General features: G+C 44.2%; 1 protein-coding gene across 2 annotated transcripts; it reads left to right on the top strand.

Annotated features, from left to right (window-relative positions):
• Positions 1-5,240: 5,240 nt before the first annotated feature.
• Positions 5,241-19,824, top strand: ZDHHC12 (zDHHC palmitoyltransferase 12). 2 transcript variants are annotated; one of them, XM_006119036.4, is made up of 5 exons: positions 5,241-5,453; positions 9,516-9,652; positions 13,584-13,670; positions 15,006-15,172; positions 17,227-19,824. In XM_006119036.4, the coding sequence occupies exons 1-5, from the start codon at positions 5,354-5,356 to the stop codon at positions 17,534-17,536; spliced, it is 801 nt and encodes a 266-aa protein (XP_006119098.2). In that variant the 5' UTR covers positions 5,241-5,353; the 3' UTR covers positions 17,537-19,824. The 2 variants fall into 2 exon arrangements, with proteins under 2 accessions (XP_006119098.2, XP_006119097.1); XM_006119035.3 differs by lacking the exon at positions 5,241-5,453 and adding an exon at positions 5,493-5,640.
• The last annotated feature ends 647 nt before the right edge of the window (positions 19,825-20,471 follow it).

Raw genomic sequence — 20,471 nt, 5'->3', positions numbered from 1 at the left:
GATGCCATCAGAATCTAGATTCTCTGCTGTAAGACCCTACCGCATTCATATCCAGTTCAAAATAGGAAGTTTCTAGAATTAAGCTCCAATTTTATCCACCTGGTGATTTGTTTTTGAAACCCTTAGGCTATGTCTACACTGGCGGGTTCTTGCGCAACAATGGCCATTCTTGCGCAAGAATCCGCAGACCGTCCACACTGCCCGCCCGCTCTTACGCAAGAAGATTTACAGTACGGGCGTGGTAAGAGAGGGCTTCTTGCGCAAGAGCTATGCTCTTTTCTAACAGGTGTAAGCTCTGTTGCACAAGAAAGCCCTATGGCTAAAATGGCCATCAGAGCTTTCTTGCGCAAGAGAGCATCCATACTGCCATAGATGCTCTTGCGCAAAAGCACAGCTCGCACATGGCAGTGTGGATGTTTTCTTGTGCAAGACTTCTTGCACAAGACCCCTTGCAGAAGATGTTCTTGCGCAAGAAGCCGCCAGTGTAGACATAGCCTTAAGGTGGAGGAAAGCCTCAAACTCTGTACCGATTTCAAAGCATCAGGGCAAAGGTAAATAGCACACTACGTGTTGCAATATATAGTTTGTCACAAAGGTGAAAGATAAATTCCCTTCATCAGACTAGAGGACACTGCGCTCCCTGCAGTCATACAGAAGCTGAATGTTTCTACTAAAGGGATTAAGAGTGAAATAGTTAATGTTGTTGCTATTTAAAATTTCTCTCCTTGACCTTTGATCATCATTGAGATTAACTGAAGGCAGTTCCCACCTCTCTTGTTTATCTGGAGGACCAGCCTGACTATTGCACTGGGTCACTGTGAGGTTTTCTGCACAACAAAAGAGAGTTAGAAGCACATTTGTATGATGGTGCCTCCGTAATTTTAATTAACATACAGCAAAGCATGAGTATCATGTTCTGACTAGTAGAGGCTCAATCTTGCCACTGGGATGTTTAAAGGGAAAGCCTTTTTTCAACACAAAAAGATAATTGGATGTGATTTAACGTTATTAAAACATGATGGAAAATGAACCAGAGTTTTGAAATATTTCAGCATTGCTACCCCAAATAAATTATTTAACAGTCAATCCTAAAAACCTTTAACTGTTTGCACTTTATTGTAATGGGACCAGCAGAGGGAGCACTGTCATACTGTATCGCCACAGATGACCTGAAATGATCAAGAATGCTGATGTGCAACCAACAAAGGAAAGTACACAGTTAATATAGTTTATACTCAGACAATCACAGGAAGGAATCAGCTGCTTACCATGGGGAAAAGGATGAAGTGCAGGAAGAAGAATGTTATTTTCAAGCCACTAAATGTTTTTTTTCTATCTATGATGGAGGGCAAAAGTTAGTTAGATCATAGTTGTCAGCAAGACAATGATCTACATTAGAAACAAAAAGGTGTTAGGACAAATCATTGCTTATAAAACTCATACAATGCTTTGGGGCCTTACACATGAGTTGTAGCGGGCATTTTACAAGTTCTGTGTGTATGGCTTTGACTGCCTGGGTTGAGCTAGTTCATGTCTTGCTGAACCAGTGCAGTATGTTTAATTTATCAGTAGGGTGAATGGAGAGCAACAGGTGTAACTGAGGCATGCATTCCAGCTGGTTTTCCTAAGACCATCTCACTAAATATAGCCTCAGTTCCATTGCAAATGTTCTGCTCTAAGGTCTTGAGAATCCCATTTCCCCTACTTTGAGCTAGGGGCAGTGGTCACCAACCAGTAGATCAGGATCTACCAGTAGATCTTTGAGCCTCTGACAGATGATCCTGACTGGTTTGGCTGGGAAGCTATCAAGTGCTGGCACTTCAGTTGCCTGCTGCCTTGGAGCTGCCCCTTAGGAGCCTCCTGCTTGCTGTGCAGGGTGTGGGAGGGAGAAGAGAGGAGAGCTAATGTCAGGATGTTCCTCCTCCTCCCCCACTCCCCACTCCTGTACCCTGTCTCCACACGGAGAAGGGGATGGAGGGAGCTTGGCAATGCAAATCTCTGTCACTCTCACACACTGTGTGTGTGTCAGTCATTCTTACAAATACCAACTGTCCTTCCCTCTCATCTCCTGACCCAACACGTCTATCAGGGGTTGTTACTACTTGCAAAGTGGGTTATTTTTAGTTTTTGACTGGTCTGCGCATTTCATAACTTTCATTTCTCTTTTACGCTTAAATTCAATTCTTTGAGTAGTAAGATGCTTTACCTGTCATGTCTGGAGTAATTATCCCTATGGTAATTGTGCTCTTGGAGGTGGCTAGCATGTCCCTGCAGCCCCTGAGAGAGTCAGAGCAGGGGGTCTCCACATGCTGTCCTTGCCTGCAGACACCACTCCTGCAGCTCCTATTGATCAATAATGGAGACCTGGTGGGCAGAGGCTGTGGGGTCAGGGACTGTGGGTGAGGGGCAGCACATGGAGCCACTGCTGTACATGCCAGCTGCTTCTGGGAGCAGTGAAGGGCCAGGGCAGGAGTAAGCCTGCCTAACTCTGCTGCTCCCAGGGTGGGCTGGACTCAAGCCCACCACCCTGCATTCCCCAGGTGAATGCCCGATCCCCCAGTCCACTCCAGAACACACCAAACCTCCTTACCCTCAGTGGGTCCTTTATCCTGCCTTCCTAATATGGGCACCTGCTCCCTCCCTACTATGGGACAGCCTGTGTTGGCTATCCTGTTGCTCCCAAGACAGGTGGAGGGGGTGGGATCAAGCCCACCACCCTGTGCTCCAGAGGCTGATGCCCTATCCTCAAGTTCACTGGAGATCTTACCCCTCTGCCCTACCTTCAGGACATCCCTTATCCTGTTTTCCTAATACAGGAGCCAACTCCATCCCTGGGGCAGCCTGTGTTGGCTGTTCGGCTGCTCCCAGGGTGGGTGGAGGGACTCAAGCCCCCAACCCTGTGTTCCCCAGGCAAATGCCTTATCCCCTAGTCTACTTCAGAACCCATCACACCGTCCTACCTTCAGGGTGTCCTCTCCCACACTCCGAAACCCTTGGTCCAACCAGAGCCTGCACCCCAACCCTCTACTCCAGCCTGGTGAAAGTGAATGAGATTCAGGGAAGGAAGAGGGATGGAGTGAGCAGGGTGAGGCCTTGGAGAAGGGGCGGAACCTCAAAGAAGGGGCAGGAAGGAAGCCGGGCAAGGGTATTTGGGTTTGAGGTAGATCTTCCATTGCACTTACATTGAAAAGTGATCTTGTGATTAAAAAGGTTGGAGACCACGGAGCTAGGAATATAAAAGTTTAAACAGTTAACTGATAAGCGATGCTTAGCAATTCCTATTACTGTTTAAACTCTGCTCGGGAGTGTGGGTGGGCAGCCCAAAGCCTGCGGGGCTGGTGGTGGCTGGGATCCCACAGCTTGGAGTCTGTGGCAGCAGCAGCCTGAAGCCTGCAGGGTCAGTGGCAAAGGTGGCAGCCCAGAGCCCACGGGGCCAGGACCAACAGTGGCAGCAGACCAGAGCCCAGAGCCTGCAGGGCCGGCGGCAGACCAGAGACTGCAGGGCCGGTGGCAGCCAGGAGTCTATGAGGCTGGTGGTGGCAGCCTGGAGCTCGCAGGGCAAGTAACAGCCAAGAACCCACAGAGCCCATTTAACTATGTAACCAATGGAATTTCCATCAGTTACATGGTTAATATTTGTAAACATTTTTCACATCCCTATTTCAAGCATCCCTATGGAATGCTTTAGTGGAAGTCTTATGAGTATCTGATGCCTGGTAGCTATAATGCACATTTGACCTTCTTGAACACCATTGCCATGAGAGTGCAGAATCTTAGGCTAGTGGCCTACTTTTTCTTCCTACAATACCTACTTGAATAAAGAATATTGACTATGCTAGGATCTGGACTGATATCCATTTGCAGAGTCTAATCCAGCATGTGGTGGGAAGATGTGATTCTGGTGAATTTCCATTCTATGATCAGAAACCAGGTAGTTTGCTTCAAAGGGTCATACAGGCTCGCTGAGTTAGGTGTTGAACAAGGGGGGAAAGGCGTGGTATACTAAAGCTGCACTCTAGCATGGCAAACAAATGAGAAAGCAAGCTGGCTCAGGTTATCAATACCTCCCCAGAGAATGAACATGCCAAGGAAGAGGAGCATCTCCTGGAATCAAAGGATGTGACAGAGGAACCTGATAGCAATTGGGGGGGGGGGGGAACATCAGCTGTCAGAATTTGCCAGCAAAGTACTTATGTTTGATAGCCACTCTGTTGTACTGAGTATACCTGGGGCCTTGGAATCTGCAGGTCAAAAATACAGTAAGGGCAGATCTGATCACCAGCCAGAATGAAGACATCTTTGGGGCTTAGAGAAAGGCAAAATGGAGACCTGAATTTGATCTGCTTTTTGCTGCCTCAAAAATACATGTATATTATCATCCTCAACCTAGCAGTCAAATGGGATCAGGTAGTCATAGACAAAATTCTCAGTGGGAACAGGCATCTTCAAACCCTTTATTCTTATTACATATAAGAAAAGGCACAACCAGTCATGGTATACGCGAGGGGTAGGCCAGTATGGTAAATAGCCAGCATGGCCCCATGGCGGGGGGAGGTTGGGAGAGAGGGACGTGTCTTAGCACACGGCTCCTGTCAAGCACCATTCTGTCATCTCCTATTGTCCGGGAATAGGAACCGTGGGAAACTGGAGCTGAAGGGTGGTGCTGGCAGAAAGGGGCAGTACACAGATCCACGTGTCCCTTGCTCCCCACCCCCAGGGATCACAGGGCCATGCTGGCCCCTTCGAGGAGCAGCATAGGACCAGGGCAGGCAGCTCTGCTGTGCTGCCAACCAGGAGCCACCCGTGGTAAGCGCCACATGGCAACTCCCAACGCCCAGCCCTGACCCCTTCTCAGAGCCAACAGGATTCAAAAGGGCTCCTGAGCCTGGGGCCCTTTAACTCTCCACCCGAGTCCCAGGCGGGGCTGAGGACTGGCAGCCCCAACCTCCCCCGCTCTGGGACCAGCCCCCCGCCCTGGCACCGGCCCACGAAGGTGAAGGGCTGGGACATGCACTGAGGCAAGGCCCATCCCGCCAGAGCGAGGCGCTGGACCGAGTCACTAGAGCCAGGCTCTGGCGCTGCCCGCTACCGCCGCCTAGTGCAGCGGAAGCGAGGGGCGGGGCTCCGCGCTAACGGCTGCCAGAAGCGCGCGAGGCGGGGCCCGGCCTAGCGCGAGTGACGGAGCCAACCGGCCACCAGCAGCTCGTGAGCTTGGCCAGGGAGCGCGGTCTCCCTCCCTCCCCCCCGCTCCTCTGCCATGGCAACCGGCCGGCCAATCCTCGCCCGGAGGCGCGGCTGAGCCGGGGCCGCCCTTCCGGTTGTGGAGTAGGGGGCGCTGCCCCGCGCCGGGACGATGCTGCAGGCGGCTCCGTGGGGCCGCAGCTCCCTGGTGCGGGCGACGCACGCGGGGCTCAGCTGCGGCGTCACCCTCGCGCTCTTTCTGCACCGCACAGGTGAGACCCGGGCCCCTGGGCTCCCCGCCGCCCTGCCACTGGTCCGTGGCCGGCTACCTCAGGGGCGTTCGCTACATGGCAGCCCGCAGGCTGCTCCTCTTACAGCCCCGCGGCCTGGCGGCACGTCAGCATCGCAGCTTTCGCTTAAAAAAAGAAGCGTCAATAGGCGGAGGCTCAGACCCCGGAAGTAAGAGATTAACAACAAAATCGATGGGGCCAGAGTCGCGACTTTTGAGCACTCGAGGTTGGGTGGCAATGCTCCGTTATTATCGGCCAGGAACAATTACCTGTAATTGGGGAGGTGGGAGAGGAGGAGACTGCTGTATCCCCACCCCATGCAGCTAGATCCCTGTCCTACCTGAATAGAGGGGAAACCTCACTGTCATCGCTTGGAGAGCGGAGGAGAGGGGTGAAAGGTATTTGACACAGAAGAAGCTCTGGTGCCTACTTCCAGAAGTTTAGCATCTCAACTAGTCACCCTGGATAATGGAAAAACTAGAAACCAAATGATGCCGTGATGGCCACTTCTGAAATGCAGCTATCATAATATTCCTAAAATAGTTAGTTAGAGCACACTAAAAAACTCTAATAATGGGGGATTTTAATTATCCCCATATTGACTGGGTACATGTCACCTCAGGAAGAGAAGCAGAGAGAAAATTTCTCAATGGCTTAAATGACTGCTTCTTGGAGCAGCTGGTACAGGAACCCACAAGGGGAGAGGCAATTCTCGATTTAGTCCTGAGTGGAGCGCAGGATCAGGTCCCAGACCAGGAGATAACCATTACAGGACCGCTTGGGAATAGTGGCCATAATATAATAATATTTAACATTCCTGTGGTGGGAAGACGACTTCAGTAGTCCAGCACTCTGGCATTTAATTTCAAAAAAGGGAATTACACAAAAATGAGGAGGTTAGTTAAATAGAAATTAAAGGGCACAGTGACTAGAGCCAAATCCATGCAAGCTGCATGGAAACTTTTTAAAGACACCATAATAGAGGCCCAACTTAAATGTATACCCCAAATTAAAAAACATAGTAAGAGACCTAAAAAAGAGTCCTCGTGGCTTAACCACCATGTAAAAGAAGCAATGAGGGACAAAAAGGCATCTTTCAAGAAGTGGAAGTCCAGTCCTAGTGAGATAAATAGAAAGAAACATAAACACTGTCAAATCAAGTGTAAAAATGTAGTAAGAAAAGCAAAAAAAGATTTTGAGGAACAGTTAGCCAAAAACTCAAAAAGAAATAGCAAAATGTTTTTTAAGTACGTTAGAAGCAGGAAGCCTGCTAAAAAACCAGTGGGTCCCCTAGACGATCGAGATATAAAAGGAGCAATCAAGGACAATAAAGCCATTGCGGAGAAACTAAATGATGTCTTTGCTTCAGTCTTCACGGCTGAGGATGTTAGTGAGATTCCTAAATCTGCACTGTCCTTTGTGGGTGATCAATCCGGGACAGCTCCTCATATTCAAGTGTTATTAGAGGAGATTTTGGAACAAACAGAAAAACTTAATGTTAATAAATCACTGGGACCGGATGGCATTCATCCAAGGGTTCTAAAAGAACTCAAATGGGAAATTGCTGAACTATTATCTGTGGTTTGTAACCTATCCTTTAAATCGGCTTCCGTGCCTAATGACCAGCTAACGTGACACCAATATTTAAAAAGGGCTCTAGAGGCGATCCTGGCAATTACAGACCGGTAAGTGTAACTTCAGTACCAGGCAAATTAGTCGAAACAATAGTAAAGAATAAAATTGTGACGCATGTAGAAGAACATAATTTGTTGGACAAAAGTCAACATGGTTTCTGTAAAGGGAAATCATGTCTTACTAATCTATTAGAGTTCTTTGAAGGGGTTAACAAACATGCAGACAAGGGGGATCCAGTAGATATAGTATACTTAGATTTTCAGAAAGCCTTTGACAAGGTCCCTCACCAAAGGCTCTTGTGTAAATTACATTGTCATGGGATAAGAGGGAAGGTCCTTTCGTGGATTGAGAACTGGTTAAAAGACAGGAAACAAAGGGTAGGAATAAATGGTAAATTTTCAGAATGGAGAGGGGTAACTAGTGGTGTCCCCCAAGGGTCAGTCTTGGGACCAATCCTTTTCAACTTATTCATAAATGATCTGGAGAAAGGGGTAAGCAGTGAGGTGGTAAAGTTTGCGGATGATACTAAACTGTTTAAGATAGTCAAGACAGAAGCAGACTGTGAAGAACTTCAAAAAGATCTCACCAAACTGAGTGATTGGGCAACAAAATGGCAAATTAAATTTAATGTGGATAAGTGTAAAGTAACGCACGTTGGAAAAAATAACCCCAACTATGCGTACAGTATGATGGGGGCTAATCTGGCTATGACAAATCGGGAAAGAGATCTTGGAGTTATCGTAGATAGTTCTCTGAAAACTTCCACACAGTGTGCAGTGGCGGTCAAAAAGGCAAATAGGATGTTAGGAATTATTAAGAAAGGGATAGAAAATAAGACACGGAATATCTTACTGCCCCTGTATAAAACTATTCAAGATGTGGGCGTACCATACTGTGTACAGATGTGGTTTCCTCACCTCAAAAAAGATATTTTGGCCTTGGAAAGGGTTCAGAAAAGGGCAACTAAAATGATTAGGGGTTTGGAAAGGGTCTCATATGAAGAAAGGCTAAAGCGACTGGGACTTTTCAGTTTAGAAAAGAGGAGACTGAGGGGGGATATGATAGAGGTATATAAAATCCTGAGTGGTTTGGAGAGGGTGAATAAAGAAAAGTTATGTATTCGTTCTCATAATAAAAGAACCAGAGGACACCAAATGAAATTAATGGGGAGCAGGTTTAAAACTAATAAAAGAAAGTTCTTCACACAGCGTGTAGTCAACCTGTGGAACTCCTTGCCAGAGGAGGCTGTGAAGGCCATGACTATAACAGTTTAAAGAGAAGCTAGATAATTTCATGGAGGTTAGGTCCATAAAGGCTATTAGCCAGGGGATAGAAATGGTGTCCCTGGCCTCTGATTGTCAGAGGCTGGAGATGGATGGCACGAGACAAATTGCTTGATCATTGTCTTCGGTCCACCACCTCTGGGGCAGCTGGTGCTGGCCACTGTCGGCAGACAGGCTACTGGGCTAGATGGACCTTTGGTCTGACCCAGTATGGCCATTTTTATGTTCTACTGCAGAGCAGCTGTAGAAGGTGAAGAGAGACTGAAGTTCTGGGAAGGACTTTCAAATCAGAGGGGGGAAATTGTTTGCCCCTCTGAAACTCTTAGGTATATTGTAAGGGCTCTTTGTAAATAGCTTCCTTCACAGAGGGGACTGCCAGACTGTCTCAGAGGTCCAAAGAGGCTCGGGCCACTTGCTGCTTTTGAGGCCCTATACATAATACAAAAAAATAAAATAAAAATGACAACACATGAAAACAAAAAAGGAACCAAAAATTAGATCTAATTTGAATATTTTATATTTAACAAATGATTTTCTAGCCTTTTGCAGCTCTAAGCTGAAAGTGTGTGTCACATTTTGCTCGTATAGGGATGCATACAGGGCCGGATTAAGGGGGGGGGGCTAGCCGGGCAGCTGCCCGGGGCACCAACTTGGGAGGGGCCGCCTGACTGAAGTGGTAAGAGGCGCCGCATGCCCGGGGATGGGGCCACGCATGTGCCGTGCGCCCAGGGCCGTGGTGCCCCTTACCACTTCAGTCAGGCGCCTCCCATAGGATGGTGCCTGGGGGGCGGGGACGCGCATGCGCCTCGTGCCCTCTGCCCGGGGCGCAAGAATGGCTCAGGCCAGCAATAAAAAGAAGTTGTGAAACTGATGCCAAATGCCAAAAAATTAACAAGAGTCTAAATTTGATGCCCAGGCCAAATGGCCTTTTCTCTCTTTGGGATCGGCTGCTGTGATGTGTCCTGACTTCCTGAGCCATTGAGGCATACTTCCCACAGTTCTGATGAAATTCAGTCCCACTTTGAATCCCATAGCTAAAGTCAAGGAGAATGATTTGTTGCCCTAAACATTTCACATGGACTCACTCCCTACATGGACTCACTCCCTCTATAATGCCTTTTTTCAGATCTGCAAAAGCAGGAAGAGCATGGAGAGTTGCTGCAGCCACTGATATTTATCTTACTGGTTCTGTGCTCTGTCTTGCTGTACTTTGCAGTGTCTTTCATGGATCCAGGTTTTGTTGAGTCTGATGAGGAAGAGAAGGTAAATCATTCTGTTAGCATGAATCATAGTTGACAGGAAGTGGGAACCAATCTTCCTGGTTATAAAACCTATAGATTTTTTTCTTTCCAACTTGCTAGATTGGGGTGGCCAACCCATTTAAATGAAGAGAGACGAAACAGAGGTGGAAAAATTGCAAAGAGCTACACCAGAATTGTTGAGCAAAAAAAAAAAGAAAAGCAAGAGCTCCCCACCAGCCAGAGTTGTTGAGAAAAAAGAAAAGAAAAAAAAAGGCTACTGTCCCTTTAAAGACCATGGGCCAGGCTTCCATTGGCCACTGCCATCTTGCCGCACCAGACAGCTCCCCTGCACATGGGGCTGTTTGTAGGGGCACATGGGGTGGCTTTGCAATCCGCACTTTCAGATGTGAAGAGCTGCGGGTTGGCCACCCCTGTGCTAGATAATCACAAATTTTTGTAGGTGCATTTATCATACTGTTCCCCCTTCTGAATTTCCCTTCACACTCACAAGCTTTTCCGCTTTGTCTTACTGAGCTGATGCATTCACTTGGCTCAGTGGGCTACAGTGCTCTGTAGAATACGAATGTTAAGGACTAGTCAACTATCTGATACGCAAATGCTTATCGAATGATCTACAGGATAGTTAACTAGTCGCTTCTCCCCCCCCTTGTTGTCTCTATCAGATAGAGGCAGCAGGGGGGGGGGGAGGGAGTTACTTCAAAGCGGCAGAGCTGCACAGAGCCCACAGCAGTGACGTTTCAAAGAGGCAGCATCGCCTGGAGAGGACAACGCCGTCTGATCGACTAATCGAATAGTCAATATAAAATGCATCGACTATTCAATTAGTGAATTAGATGATACTTAACATCCTTACTATAGAACAGATACCTACTTATGTTCACTCACTGCTGCCAATTGCATGCATATAGAAAACCAGGAGAGAGGTGTAAGCTGGAAGAAAACTGTATTTATAGCTGTATTTACTTTAACAAAGTAATCTGTTAATGTATCCCTCTTGAAAGATATATTTGTGCAAAAATTAGAAGAAAATCTCTCTAAGTAGTATACATTTATCCTTTATTAACATTCTTGGACACCTTTTCTTGCTTTGTATAAACAATTTAATATCTATTATCACTTTAATCCTTTCCAAAATTTAACTGAATTTTGTCTGTGTTTATGAACTAGCACTAATTCTACAGCAAATGCATATCCCTTGTATTTCGAGGCAGATAGAGCAGTCTTATTGCTATTTATGTCCTATGATGAGTCCTGTGTGGCTCCGTGCCAAAGTTTTCATCTTGTCTCCACACATTGGCTGATTGTCAGTTGCTAAAATAGTGCCAATCTCTGAACAGTTTTGTGTGTGTGTATATGTACATTGTATTAAGTTGGATCTCATGAGATTCTCTACATTGCTGAGGTTGTCATGCCATGTTGGGTTTTTATCCTTTACTTCTCAAGGAATAGTTCTCTATTTTTAATGTTCCTAAACCACAAGGGTACATCTACACAGCAACATTGTTTTGAAATAACTAGCATTATTTCGAAATAACTTAGTCCACGTCTACACATCAGCCAGTTATTTCGAAATAATGTCAAAATACTGTCAAGCTGGAGGATTTCTTACTCCCGACTCCTGTAACCCTCATTGTACAAGGAGTAAGGGAAGTCAGTGGAAGAGTGCTTTATTTCTAAATAAGAGCTGTGTAGATGCTCCCAATTTTGAAATAAGCTACGCAGTCGACATAGTTCAATTTGTGTAGCTTATTTCAAGTTAAGCCCTGCTGTGTAGATGTACCCTAAAAGAGCTAGGACTGGTAATGACTATAATGCTGTAAAAAAAGAGATAGCTAACTAATGGTGGCTGAAACAAAAGACAGAATTATGTAGCACTTTAAAGACTAACAAGATGGTTTATTAGGTGATGAGCTTTCGTGGGCCAGACCCACTTCCTCAGATCAATTTGTGGAAGAAAATTGGCACAACCATATATACCAAAGTGATACAATCAAAAAAATGAACACACATGAAATTAACAAATCAAATTTTAGAACAGAGTGGGGGTAAGGGGGGAAGGTTAGTGTCTGTGAGGTAATGACATTAGGGGTGATAACTGGGAAGCTATCTTTGTAACGGGTGAGATAATTAGAATCTTTGTTGAGACTTCAGGATCTCTACCAAGCATTTATAAACCTCAATTACCCACCCGGAGAAATAATAAAACAAATTGAAAGAGCCAGACGAATACCCAGAAACCATCTACTTCAAGACAGACCCAAGAAAACCAACAATAGAACGCCACTTGTCATCACCTATAGCCCCCAACTTAAACCCGTCCAACGCATTATCAATAAACTACAACTTATATTGGAACAGGATACTACCCTCCGAGAAGCTCTGGGAGACAGACCCATAGTCTCCTATAGACAACCACCTAACCTCAGGACGATTCTTACCTATAACTACAGGACATACCACACTAATACCAACCCTGGAACTTTCCCTTGCAACAAACCCTGGTGCCAGCTTTGACCACATATTTACTCTGCTGACACCATTATTGGACCTAACCATGCCAGTTACAAGATCAAGAATACATATTCCTGTTCATCCAGAAATATAATTTATGCCATCATGTGCCTAAAGTGTCGGTCTGCTATGTACATTGGACAAACTTCTCAGAGACTTCGCCAAAGAATCAATGCACACAAAACAGACATAAGACTCTCTCACAGAGAGAAAGCTGTTGCCTGCCATTTTAGCCAGACTGACCATTCCCTCAATGACCTTAAAACATGCATATTGCTTCAAAGATATTTTAATTCCAGACTTCAAAGAGAAGCTTCAGAATTGTCATTCATGCTTATATTTGACACTTTATGTATGGGTCTCAACAAAGATTGTCATTACCTCACAGAAACTTCCCCTATTATCACCCCTAATGTCATTACCTCACAGACACTAACCTTCCCACCTCACCCCCACTCTGTTCTAAAATTTGATTTGTCAATTTCATATGTGTTCTTTTTTTTGATTGTATCACTTTGGTATATATGGTTGTGCCAATTTTCTTCTACAAATTGATCTGAGGAAGTGGGTCTGGCCCACGAAAGCTCATCACCTAATAAACCATCTTGTTAGTCTTTAAAATGCTACATAGTTCTGTCTTTTGTTTCCGCTAGACCAGACTAACACGGCTGCATCTCTATCACTAATGGTTGCTGAGACACTTTATATCCCTCTCTCCAAAGTCTGAAATACAAACTAACTTTTCTACTCATCCTTAGGCTATGTCTACAGTAGGGATGTTAAAAAGCATTTATCTTGGTAAATGTATACCCACTGAAATTTTCAGCAGGTACATATTTACGTGCACTGCCCCCCTGTGCTACTGTCTCCATATCAGAGGCAGCAGAGAAGAGGGGGCAGGAGCTGGCTCCCCAAGAGTACCGGCTCCCACCTGCCCTCCTACAGTGCTGCCTCTGATACAGAGGCAGAAGTGTGGAGGGAGAGTAGGCAGCTCACTGGGAGCCAGTGTCCATTGGGGCATGCTTAAAAGCCAGCTCCCTGTGAGCACCAGCTCCCACCTGCACTCCTCCCCCATGCTGCTGTCTCTGATACAGAGGCTGCAGCATGGGGGCAGGGGTTGCGTGTAACCATGAAGGTTAACCAATTATCCCAGGCTCACATACATGTACTTGCACTAGCTCTTATCAAGTTAGTGCAAAATATAAATATTAGCCATGCCAAATACCAGTTTCAGGTGGGTTTTTATTCAGGCCTGCTAATCTGTGCCTTTGCTGCTGCTTGTGTTACATGGCTGCACTACTATTTACACTCATGCTGGCTTGATGAAAGCTAGCATATGTATGTATGTGCAAACTGGGAATCATGCCCTTAGCTTACTGTATCTACAGTCCTAACTCCCCTCTTTTATCACCTTTTTGTAGGTAGGGGTGAATGAAGAACAAAGCGTAATGATGCCTCAACTTCCAAGCAATGTTCGGTTGCGGCGCTGTGGATATTGCATGCTGAAGGTAGGTATGTGTGTGCAACAGTTGGTCAAGGGCAGTGATGGGCAACCTAGCGTAGTGAGTGCACCATATTAGTGGCTACCTTATATTCTGTTATTGTCCAGCATGCTGAACAGATAGAAGGCATCACCCATTTCATGTCAACTTACATTCTCATCATCTTGATGTAAAAAGCAAAAGCAGGAGCAGACAGAACTAGAAACTTTGATTCAGGTACACTCCTGACATGAAAGGTGATTCAGGCAGAGAGTGTAATTAAACATTTTAAAATGGGAAACTTAATTTTTAAGATTAAGAAAATTAATCCTTGGAAGTTCACAGAAACAAAGTGCTGCTCTCTCCACACTGGGGAAAACCCTGCTTCCTAGTTGCCATGTCAACTAAGGCCTTCTCCCATCTTCAGAGACATCATTTGAAAATATGCTAGTAAAGTCAAAAGGTGAAGTTCATCTGGGGGAACATGTAAAGTGTGAGCAGATTGCTGGCTGCTATGAGCTTATTTAGATGCATAGGAGCAAAGAAAAGTCAGTTTTAACCATTAAAAACATAGTCTGCTCTTTTTTCTACTTCTTGCAATTAGATTAGTTCTTGAAAAGGGTGAGCATTCATCCCAGAAATGCCTGTTTACAGTCACAGTCCTTGTCAGTTTCATGCAGGTTTGTTCCTGCTTCTGTAAATACCTGAAGACTGACTGGAAGAAGAAGCTATCAGCCAGTTTGTTGCTGAAATAGATAAGAGACTAGAGCATATGTGTACTTGAAGGTTATACCCTTAGCTGGCATGTCACCTGTTGAGATGATCCCTTCTCTAACTATACTGCCCCATTAGCCCTTGAACCCACCTTTCTCCACATATCGGCGGAGGAATAGATATTTCTGTCCTACCCTTTCATCCACGTGTCCAGGAAGATTAAAAAAAAAAAAAAAAAGCATTTCCTTGTACACGCTCAAAACATTCTCTTGAGTGGCACTAGTTTTTCACCATCAGACTCTGATAATCTTTTTCTTAAATATCCACATTGAGCTTTTGTTTCAGCTGATTCCTTCCCTTATGTGTTTGCAGCTTTATTCTGTAGCTAGTTAAGGGAACTTTTATAGCAAATATTGGCCATGGGTCATTTTACCACTGTCTTTCTGTTCCCCATCTGTAAAAGAGGGGTGATAATCTCCTTTGTAAGGCATTATGCAAGTATTACTAAAATAACTGCTTTTTAAGGGAGAGCGGGGGGAACTGTTTCACTTTGCAGAAGAAGTGACCTGGGATGACTACCCATCTATTTTCTATGAAACAAGGCGTTGGATATGGGTAGACTATTCTTAGTATCTGCTTATTTCACAGCAACCAATGAGAGCCAAGCACTGCCAGCTGTGTCGGCACTGTGTACGTCGCTATGACCATCACTGCCCCATGATTGAGAACTGCATAGGAGAGAGGAATCATCCATTCTTTATAGCCTACCTGGCTGTGCAGCTTGTGGTTCTCTTGTGGGCCTTTCACATTGCATGGTAAGCACTTTAAATGGCAGCCTCTGCCAGGGACAGTTGACCATTGGGGTCTTGAGAGTTTTGATGAGATGAACATTCCAAACGCCTACTGACTGGTTTGGGCAGAGCAAGATAGCAATGGCATTCACGTGACATGGTCTCTCCTTGCCTGCATGCTATAACCAGCTTTCCTGATAGCACCTCTCTGATTATTGCCACGGAGGAGTAACATAGCCACTTAATAGGGTGCTCCTTAAAACAGTGGCTCTCCATGTTTCCAGACTATTGTACCCCTTTCAGGAGTCTGATTTGCCTTACATACCCTCAGGTTTCACCTCATTTTAAAACTACTTGCTCACAAAATCAGACATAAAAATGTGTCACAACACACTATTACTGAAAAATTGCTTCCTTTCTCATTTTTACTATATTGTTGGAATAAAAATATATACTTTTGTATAGTATACAGAGCAGTAAAACAAGTCATCTGTATGAAATTTATATGGCACTAGTGCTTTTTATGTAGCCTCTTGTAAAACTAGACAATATCGAGATAAGTTGATGTACCCCTTAGAAGACCTCTGTGTAACCACTGTCTTAAAATACTTAAAGCTTGAGTCCATTCAGGAAGTGGGAACATATGGGCAAGGAAATTGTAGAATGGGGGATTATTTGAAGAACCGGAAATGTGAATTGACTTAAATTGCCCCAAATGATGTTACCTGAGTTAGAGCATGTAAAACCAGATATATAGGACAGACACTCCCCTGATAAATAAGAGGAAAATAGTCTTGCTTGCAATACAACCTTGACTTTTCCAGAGGTTACAGAAACATCAAAACTTCTGGACAAAAAGGAGCAGGCTTTGGCATCTGGAAACAGATATATTGCATTTAAAGTCAGCTGCCATTCTCTGTACTTTGTGTCAGCACTAGGGGACTTTCAACAGAGATATACTGTTGATAGAACTCAGGTGATTAGTTATGCAGTTTGTTATTTTGGGTTGTAAAGGTCCAGAGGGCACAAAATAAATGAATAAAGTAATTTTGCTTTGTTGGTGACCGTTTAACTTTCCTTAATTAATTACTGTGCAATCTATATTGATAAATGGGCAGTAGGTGAAACTCCCTATAAACTATTTTGTTAGTGTCTCCTGGAATTGTACTCTAAGAGCTCTTTTCCTGCCTTGTCAGTTTACTCTCAGGACAACTTAATTTTAATAGAGGTTTTAGATAAAATCATAGAATACTAGAACTGGAGGGGACTTTGAGAGGTCCAGTCCCCTGCCCTCATGGCAGAACCAAGTACCGTCTAGGCCATCCCTGATAGATGTCTGTCTAACCTGCTATTTAATATCTCCAGAGATGGAGATTCCACAACCTCCCTAGGGCAATTTATTCCATTGTTTAACCACACCCTAACAGCTAGGAAGTTGTCCAAGACCTTTTTCCAGTCTGTTTCATTGTATTCAGAATTTAGCTTTATTTTGAGTCTTGGTGCAGCAGCTCCTGCCAAAGTTTATGCAATGGTTTGAAGCTATAAAACACTGCAAAAGCTATAAAACACAGCAGAAATTATCAGTTGAGAGCAGTGTTCCCTCTAAGCTGCATGGCAGCACAGCTGCTCAAGTGATTAATCAGCCCTGGCCAGTAGGTCTGCTCTGTGCATCGAGCCCTAAGCCTCTGACTGGGTGGGGCTGATGATCACCTGTGAATCATAGAGCTGAAAGAGACCAAAGGGGGTCAACAAGTCCAGCCCCCAGCCCAAGGCAGGACCAATCCCAACTAAATCAACCCAGCCAGGGCTTTGTCAAGCCGAGACTTAAAAACCTCTAGGGATGGAGATTCCATCGCTTCCCTAGATAACCCATTCCAGTGCTTCACCACCCTCCTAGTGAAATAGTTTTTCAACTATTTGAATAACCTAGACCTCTCCCACTGTAACTTGAGACCATTGCTCCTTGTTCTGCCACCTGTCACTACTGTATTTACAAGTCAAGCTGAATATTTGTATAATATCTTCTGTTTTGTATCTAACCCAGTTTGACTTAGCCATGTTTCTCTTTTAATTGAAAGGTCAGGCCTTTATTTTGAACAGTCTTGGGAGTGGCTGAAGCACAACATCTTTCTTCTCTTGTCCTTCCTCTTGATAGTCATATTCACCATTGTAGTGATGCTGCTGCTGGTTTCACATTTGTACCTAGTGTCATGTAACACAACCACCTGGGAATTCATGTCACGCCATCGCATCTCCTATCTCCGACACAGTGAATCAGAGAACCCCTTTGATCAAGGTGTCATTCTCAACCTCTGGAGATTCTTCTGTGCCTGCCACCTGATTACATGGGAGAAAATATACTTTCAGGAGGACAGTGGCCCTGTTTAATTACAGAATGTAAATTCATCCAGGATTTAATTATGTAATCCAAGTTTGATTACAGAAAGGAAAATGACAATTACAAGATGCGCAGATATGCATGTCCTCTTACTGCATTAATCATTCAGGTTTTAACTGACAGAAGATATGTGAAAATAGGTGGCAAAGAGGCTGCATCTCAGGGTACATATGTACGAAGGGCTTTAAGAACGGAATTTAATAGCAGGGACAACCTCAGTGAGATGTTAGAGAAAACACTTGTGTGGTAACCCATTTCCAGCTGCTTCAGTGGGAATTCAGTTCATAATGAACCATGCAACAATTTGTACAATGGTCCCATCCACAGGAGCAAGTCTGTTTACAAGAAGATTAACCATGGAGCCACCCTGCCACTCATTCTTCATATCCAGATAAAAATAACTTCTATTAAAAGGGACTCCTTGGTTCTGGGTAGCACCAACGGGGTGAATGTGAGTGGATGCGTACACTGCTCCTTTACCTCTTTTTGCAGCCATCAAACCTATTGAGACAAATGCAGAGACAGCCTGAATAGCTGCTTCCACTTATTTCACTAAGGTTTGAGCTTTACTACCGATTGTCTGCCTAAGAAACAGATGTTACACACCAAATTCAAGTTTTGAATTTGTTAAACTTATGCTTTACGGTTATGTGGCTACTTAGGTACAAGTGAACAAAACACCACAATTGACAAACATAATGCAGACCATAGATTCAGTCATTTGATATAGAAATTCACAAGTTTTCAGTGAATGTAGATTTCTCAGATTTTAACTTTTTGTCAACAGACAAAAAAAATTGTCAACTGCATTATTTGTACACATCACTTATTCAGAGCTCTCACCTCTAGCTTGTTTGAGAAAAGCCTCCCTCAAAATATTGTTCCAATTATATAAAACAGTAAATGGATGAGTGGCAGTGAAGAGAAGATATTTATGAATGCCCTGAGGTGGTTTTTAACTTGTAACAGTAGGCTGGAGACAGAATTCTTATTTCCTTGCCTAGCTGGAGCAACTTTACTAATATTACTGCTAAATCCATGTCTTTATGCTGTTTTCTCTATACTATATTTAATACTCTTAGGCTATGTCTACACTGGCAGGTTCTTCCACAAGAACATCTTGCGCAAGAGTTCCTGCACAAGAACACGCCATGTGCTTTTGCGCAAGAGCATCCGTGTGGATGCTCTTTGCGCAAGAAAGTTCTGATGGCCATTTTAGCCATAGGGCTTCCTTGCGCAAGAAACCCCTGCCCCACAGCCACATTTGCGCAATAGGGCTTACACTTTTTAGAAGAGAGCATAGCTGTTGCACAAAAAGCCCTCTCTTCCCATGCTTTACTTGTGCAAGAGCGGGCGGGCTGTGTGGACGCTCTATGGGATCTTGTGCAAAAACCTGCCAGTGTAGACACAGCCTTAGTTTTTTAATTTATTTACTTTGTAATCAAGAGGCTAGTCTTTTTTTTATTTGTAAAGCATTAAAACATGTGCAGGTACTGTATTAAGGATACCCAAAAGATTACTATTTAACAAATATCCATCTAAAATAACTTAATTTCTTGAGCTTTAAGCAGCATGAACAGTGAAATGAACCTGTAATTAGTTTAAATTACAAATTACCAGATGCCATTGCAAAGATAGTCCTCAGCCTCAAAAAAGGAAAGCCTTTCTGCACTGAATTTTAGTCCTGAAAATATTTCTAATTATAAGGTTTTGTAAAAATTATCTTATGCTTATTTGGTGCCTTAGTATCTTTCATGACTCAGGGGTTAGCACTTGACACAAATGGATGGTTGTCACATTGTCAGATTGCACTCAGCTTCCAAGATAGATAGGCACTCCTAGAATACTGTTTTACTTTGAAAAGGCAGCTCAGAGCCAGGAGGGTTTATGTATGTCTGATACCAGAAAATCATTGCAGATCCCTTAGGACTAGGACTGTGTCTTGTACAGAGCAGAACACACTATCATCCCAGTGGAATATCAATATCAAGATAGGATCTTTCTGAATTGTACGTTACCATTAGGAAATGATTATGGAATTAGAATTTTGTTAAGAATGTTGTTCTGCCAGACTAGAGTTCACTTCACATTTAACTGTGTTGGGGTCAGTTATCACATGGAAAAAAAATAACTATCAGCCTAAATACTGAACTGAATACGCTCAAATTAGATGTTTGATGGGGTGGTAAATTTTTTAAAAATGCCTGGGTTGCTTATTTAAACAGTTTAAATGCTATTAATTGTTGTTTTTGACACAATCATTAAAAGATTAAATCTAGTTTTTGCTGTTCTCTGTATTTTTCAGCTTTAACGCTCAAGAGCAGAGTCATCTGGTTCTCTTGCAGAAGCACTATGCTGCACATTTTAATCCATTTCGAATGGCATAGTCCCATGATTTTTTACTCTCTTGACATTTTAAAGTTTCTACAAACACATGTGGGAACAAATGGGAGCAGACTAATGCAGACATGTACCTTGACAATCTTACAGCCAGTTTAGGAGAAGATAATTGGTAGTGTGTGTCAATTTCCCTTTACAAGAGATACAGCAGTAGTTATACCTAATGGCTGTGTCTACATTGGCATCCCTTTCCGGAAAAGGGATGCTAATGAGACGCTTCGGAATTACAAATCCGCGGGGGATTTAAATATCCCCCGCGGCATTTGCATTTACATGGCTGCCGCTTTTTTCCGGCTCGGGGTTTTTGCCGGAGAAAAGCGCCAGTGTAGACGCGATTTTCCGGAAAATAAGCCCTTTTCCGGGAGATCCCTTATTCCTTCTTGAAAGTAGGAATAAGGGATCTCCCGGAAAAGGGCTTATTTTCCGGAAAATCGCATCTACAGTGGCGCTTTTCTCCGGCAAAAACCCCGAGCCGGAAAAAAGCGGCAGCCATGTAAATGCAAATGCCGCGGGGGATATTTAAAT

The sequence above is a fragment of the Pelodiscus sinensis genome, chromosome 22, assembly GCF_049634645.1.
Source record: "Pelodiscus sinensis isolate JC-2024 chromosome 22, ASM4963464v1, whole genome shotgun sequence".
NCBI classification, from domain to species: Eukaryota; Metazoa; Chordata; order Testudines; family Trionychidae; genus Pelodiscus; species Pelodiscus sinensis.
Note: the sequence above shows the minus strand (reverse complement) of the source record. Positions and strands in the feature narration are given on the sequence as shown.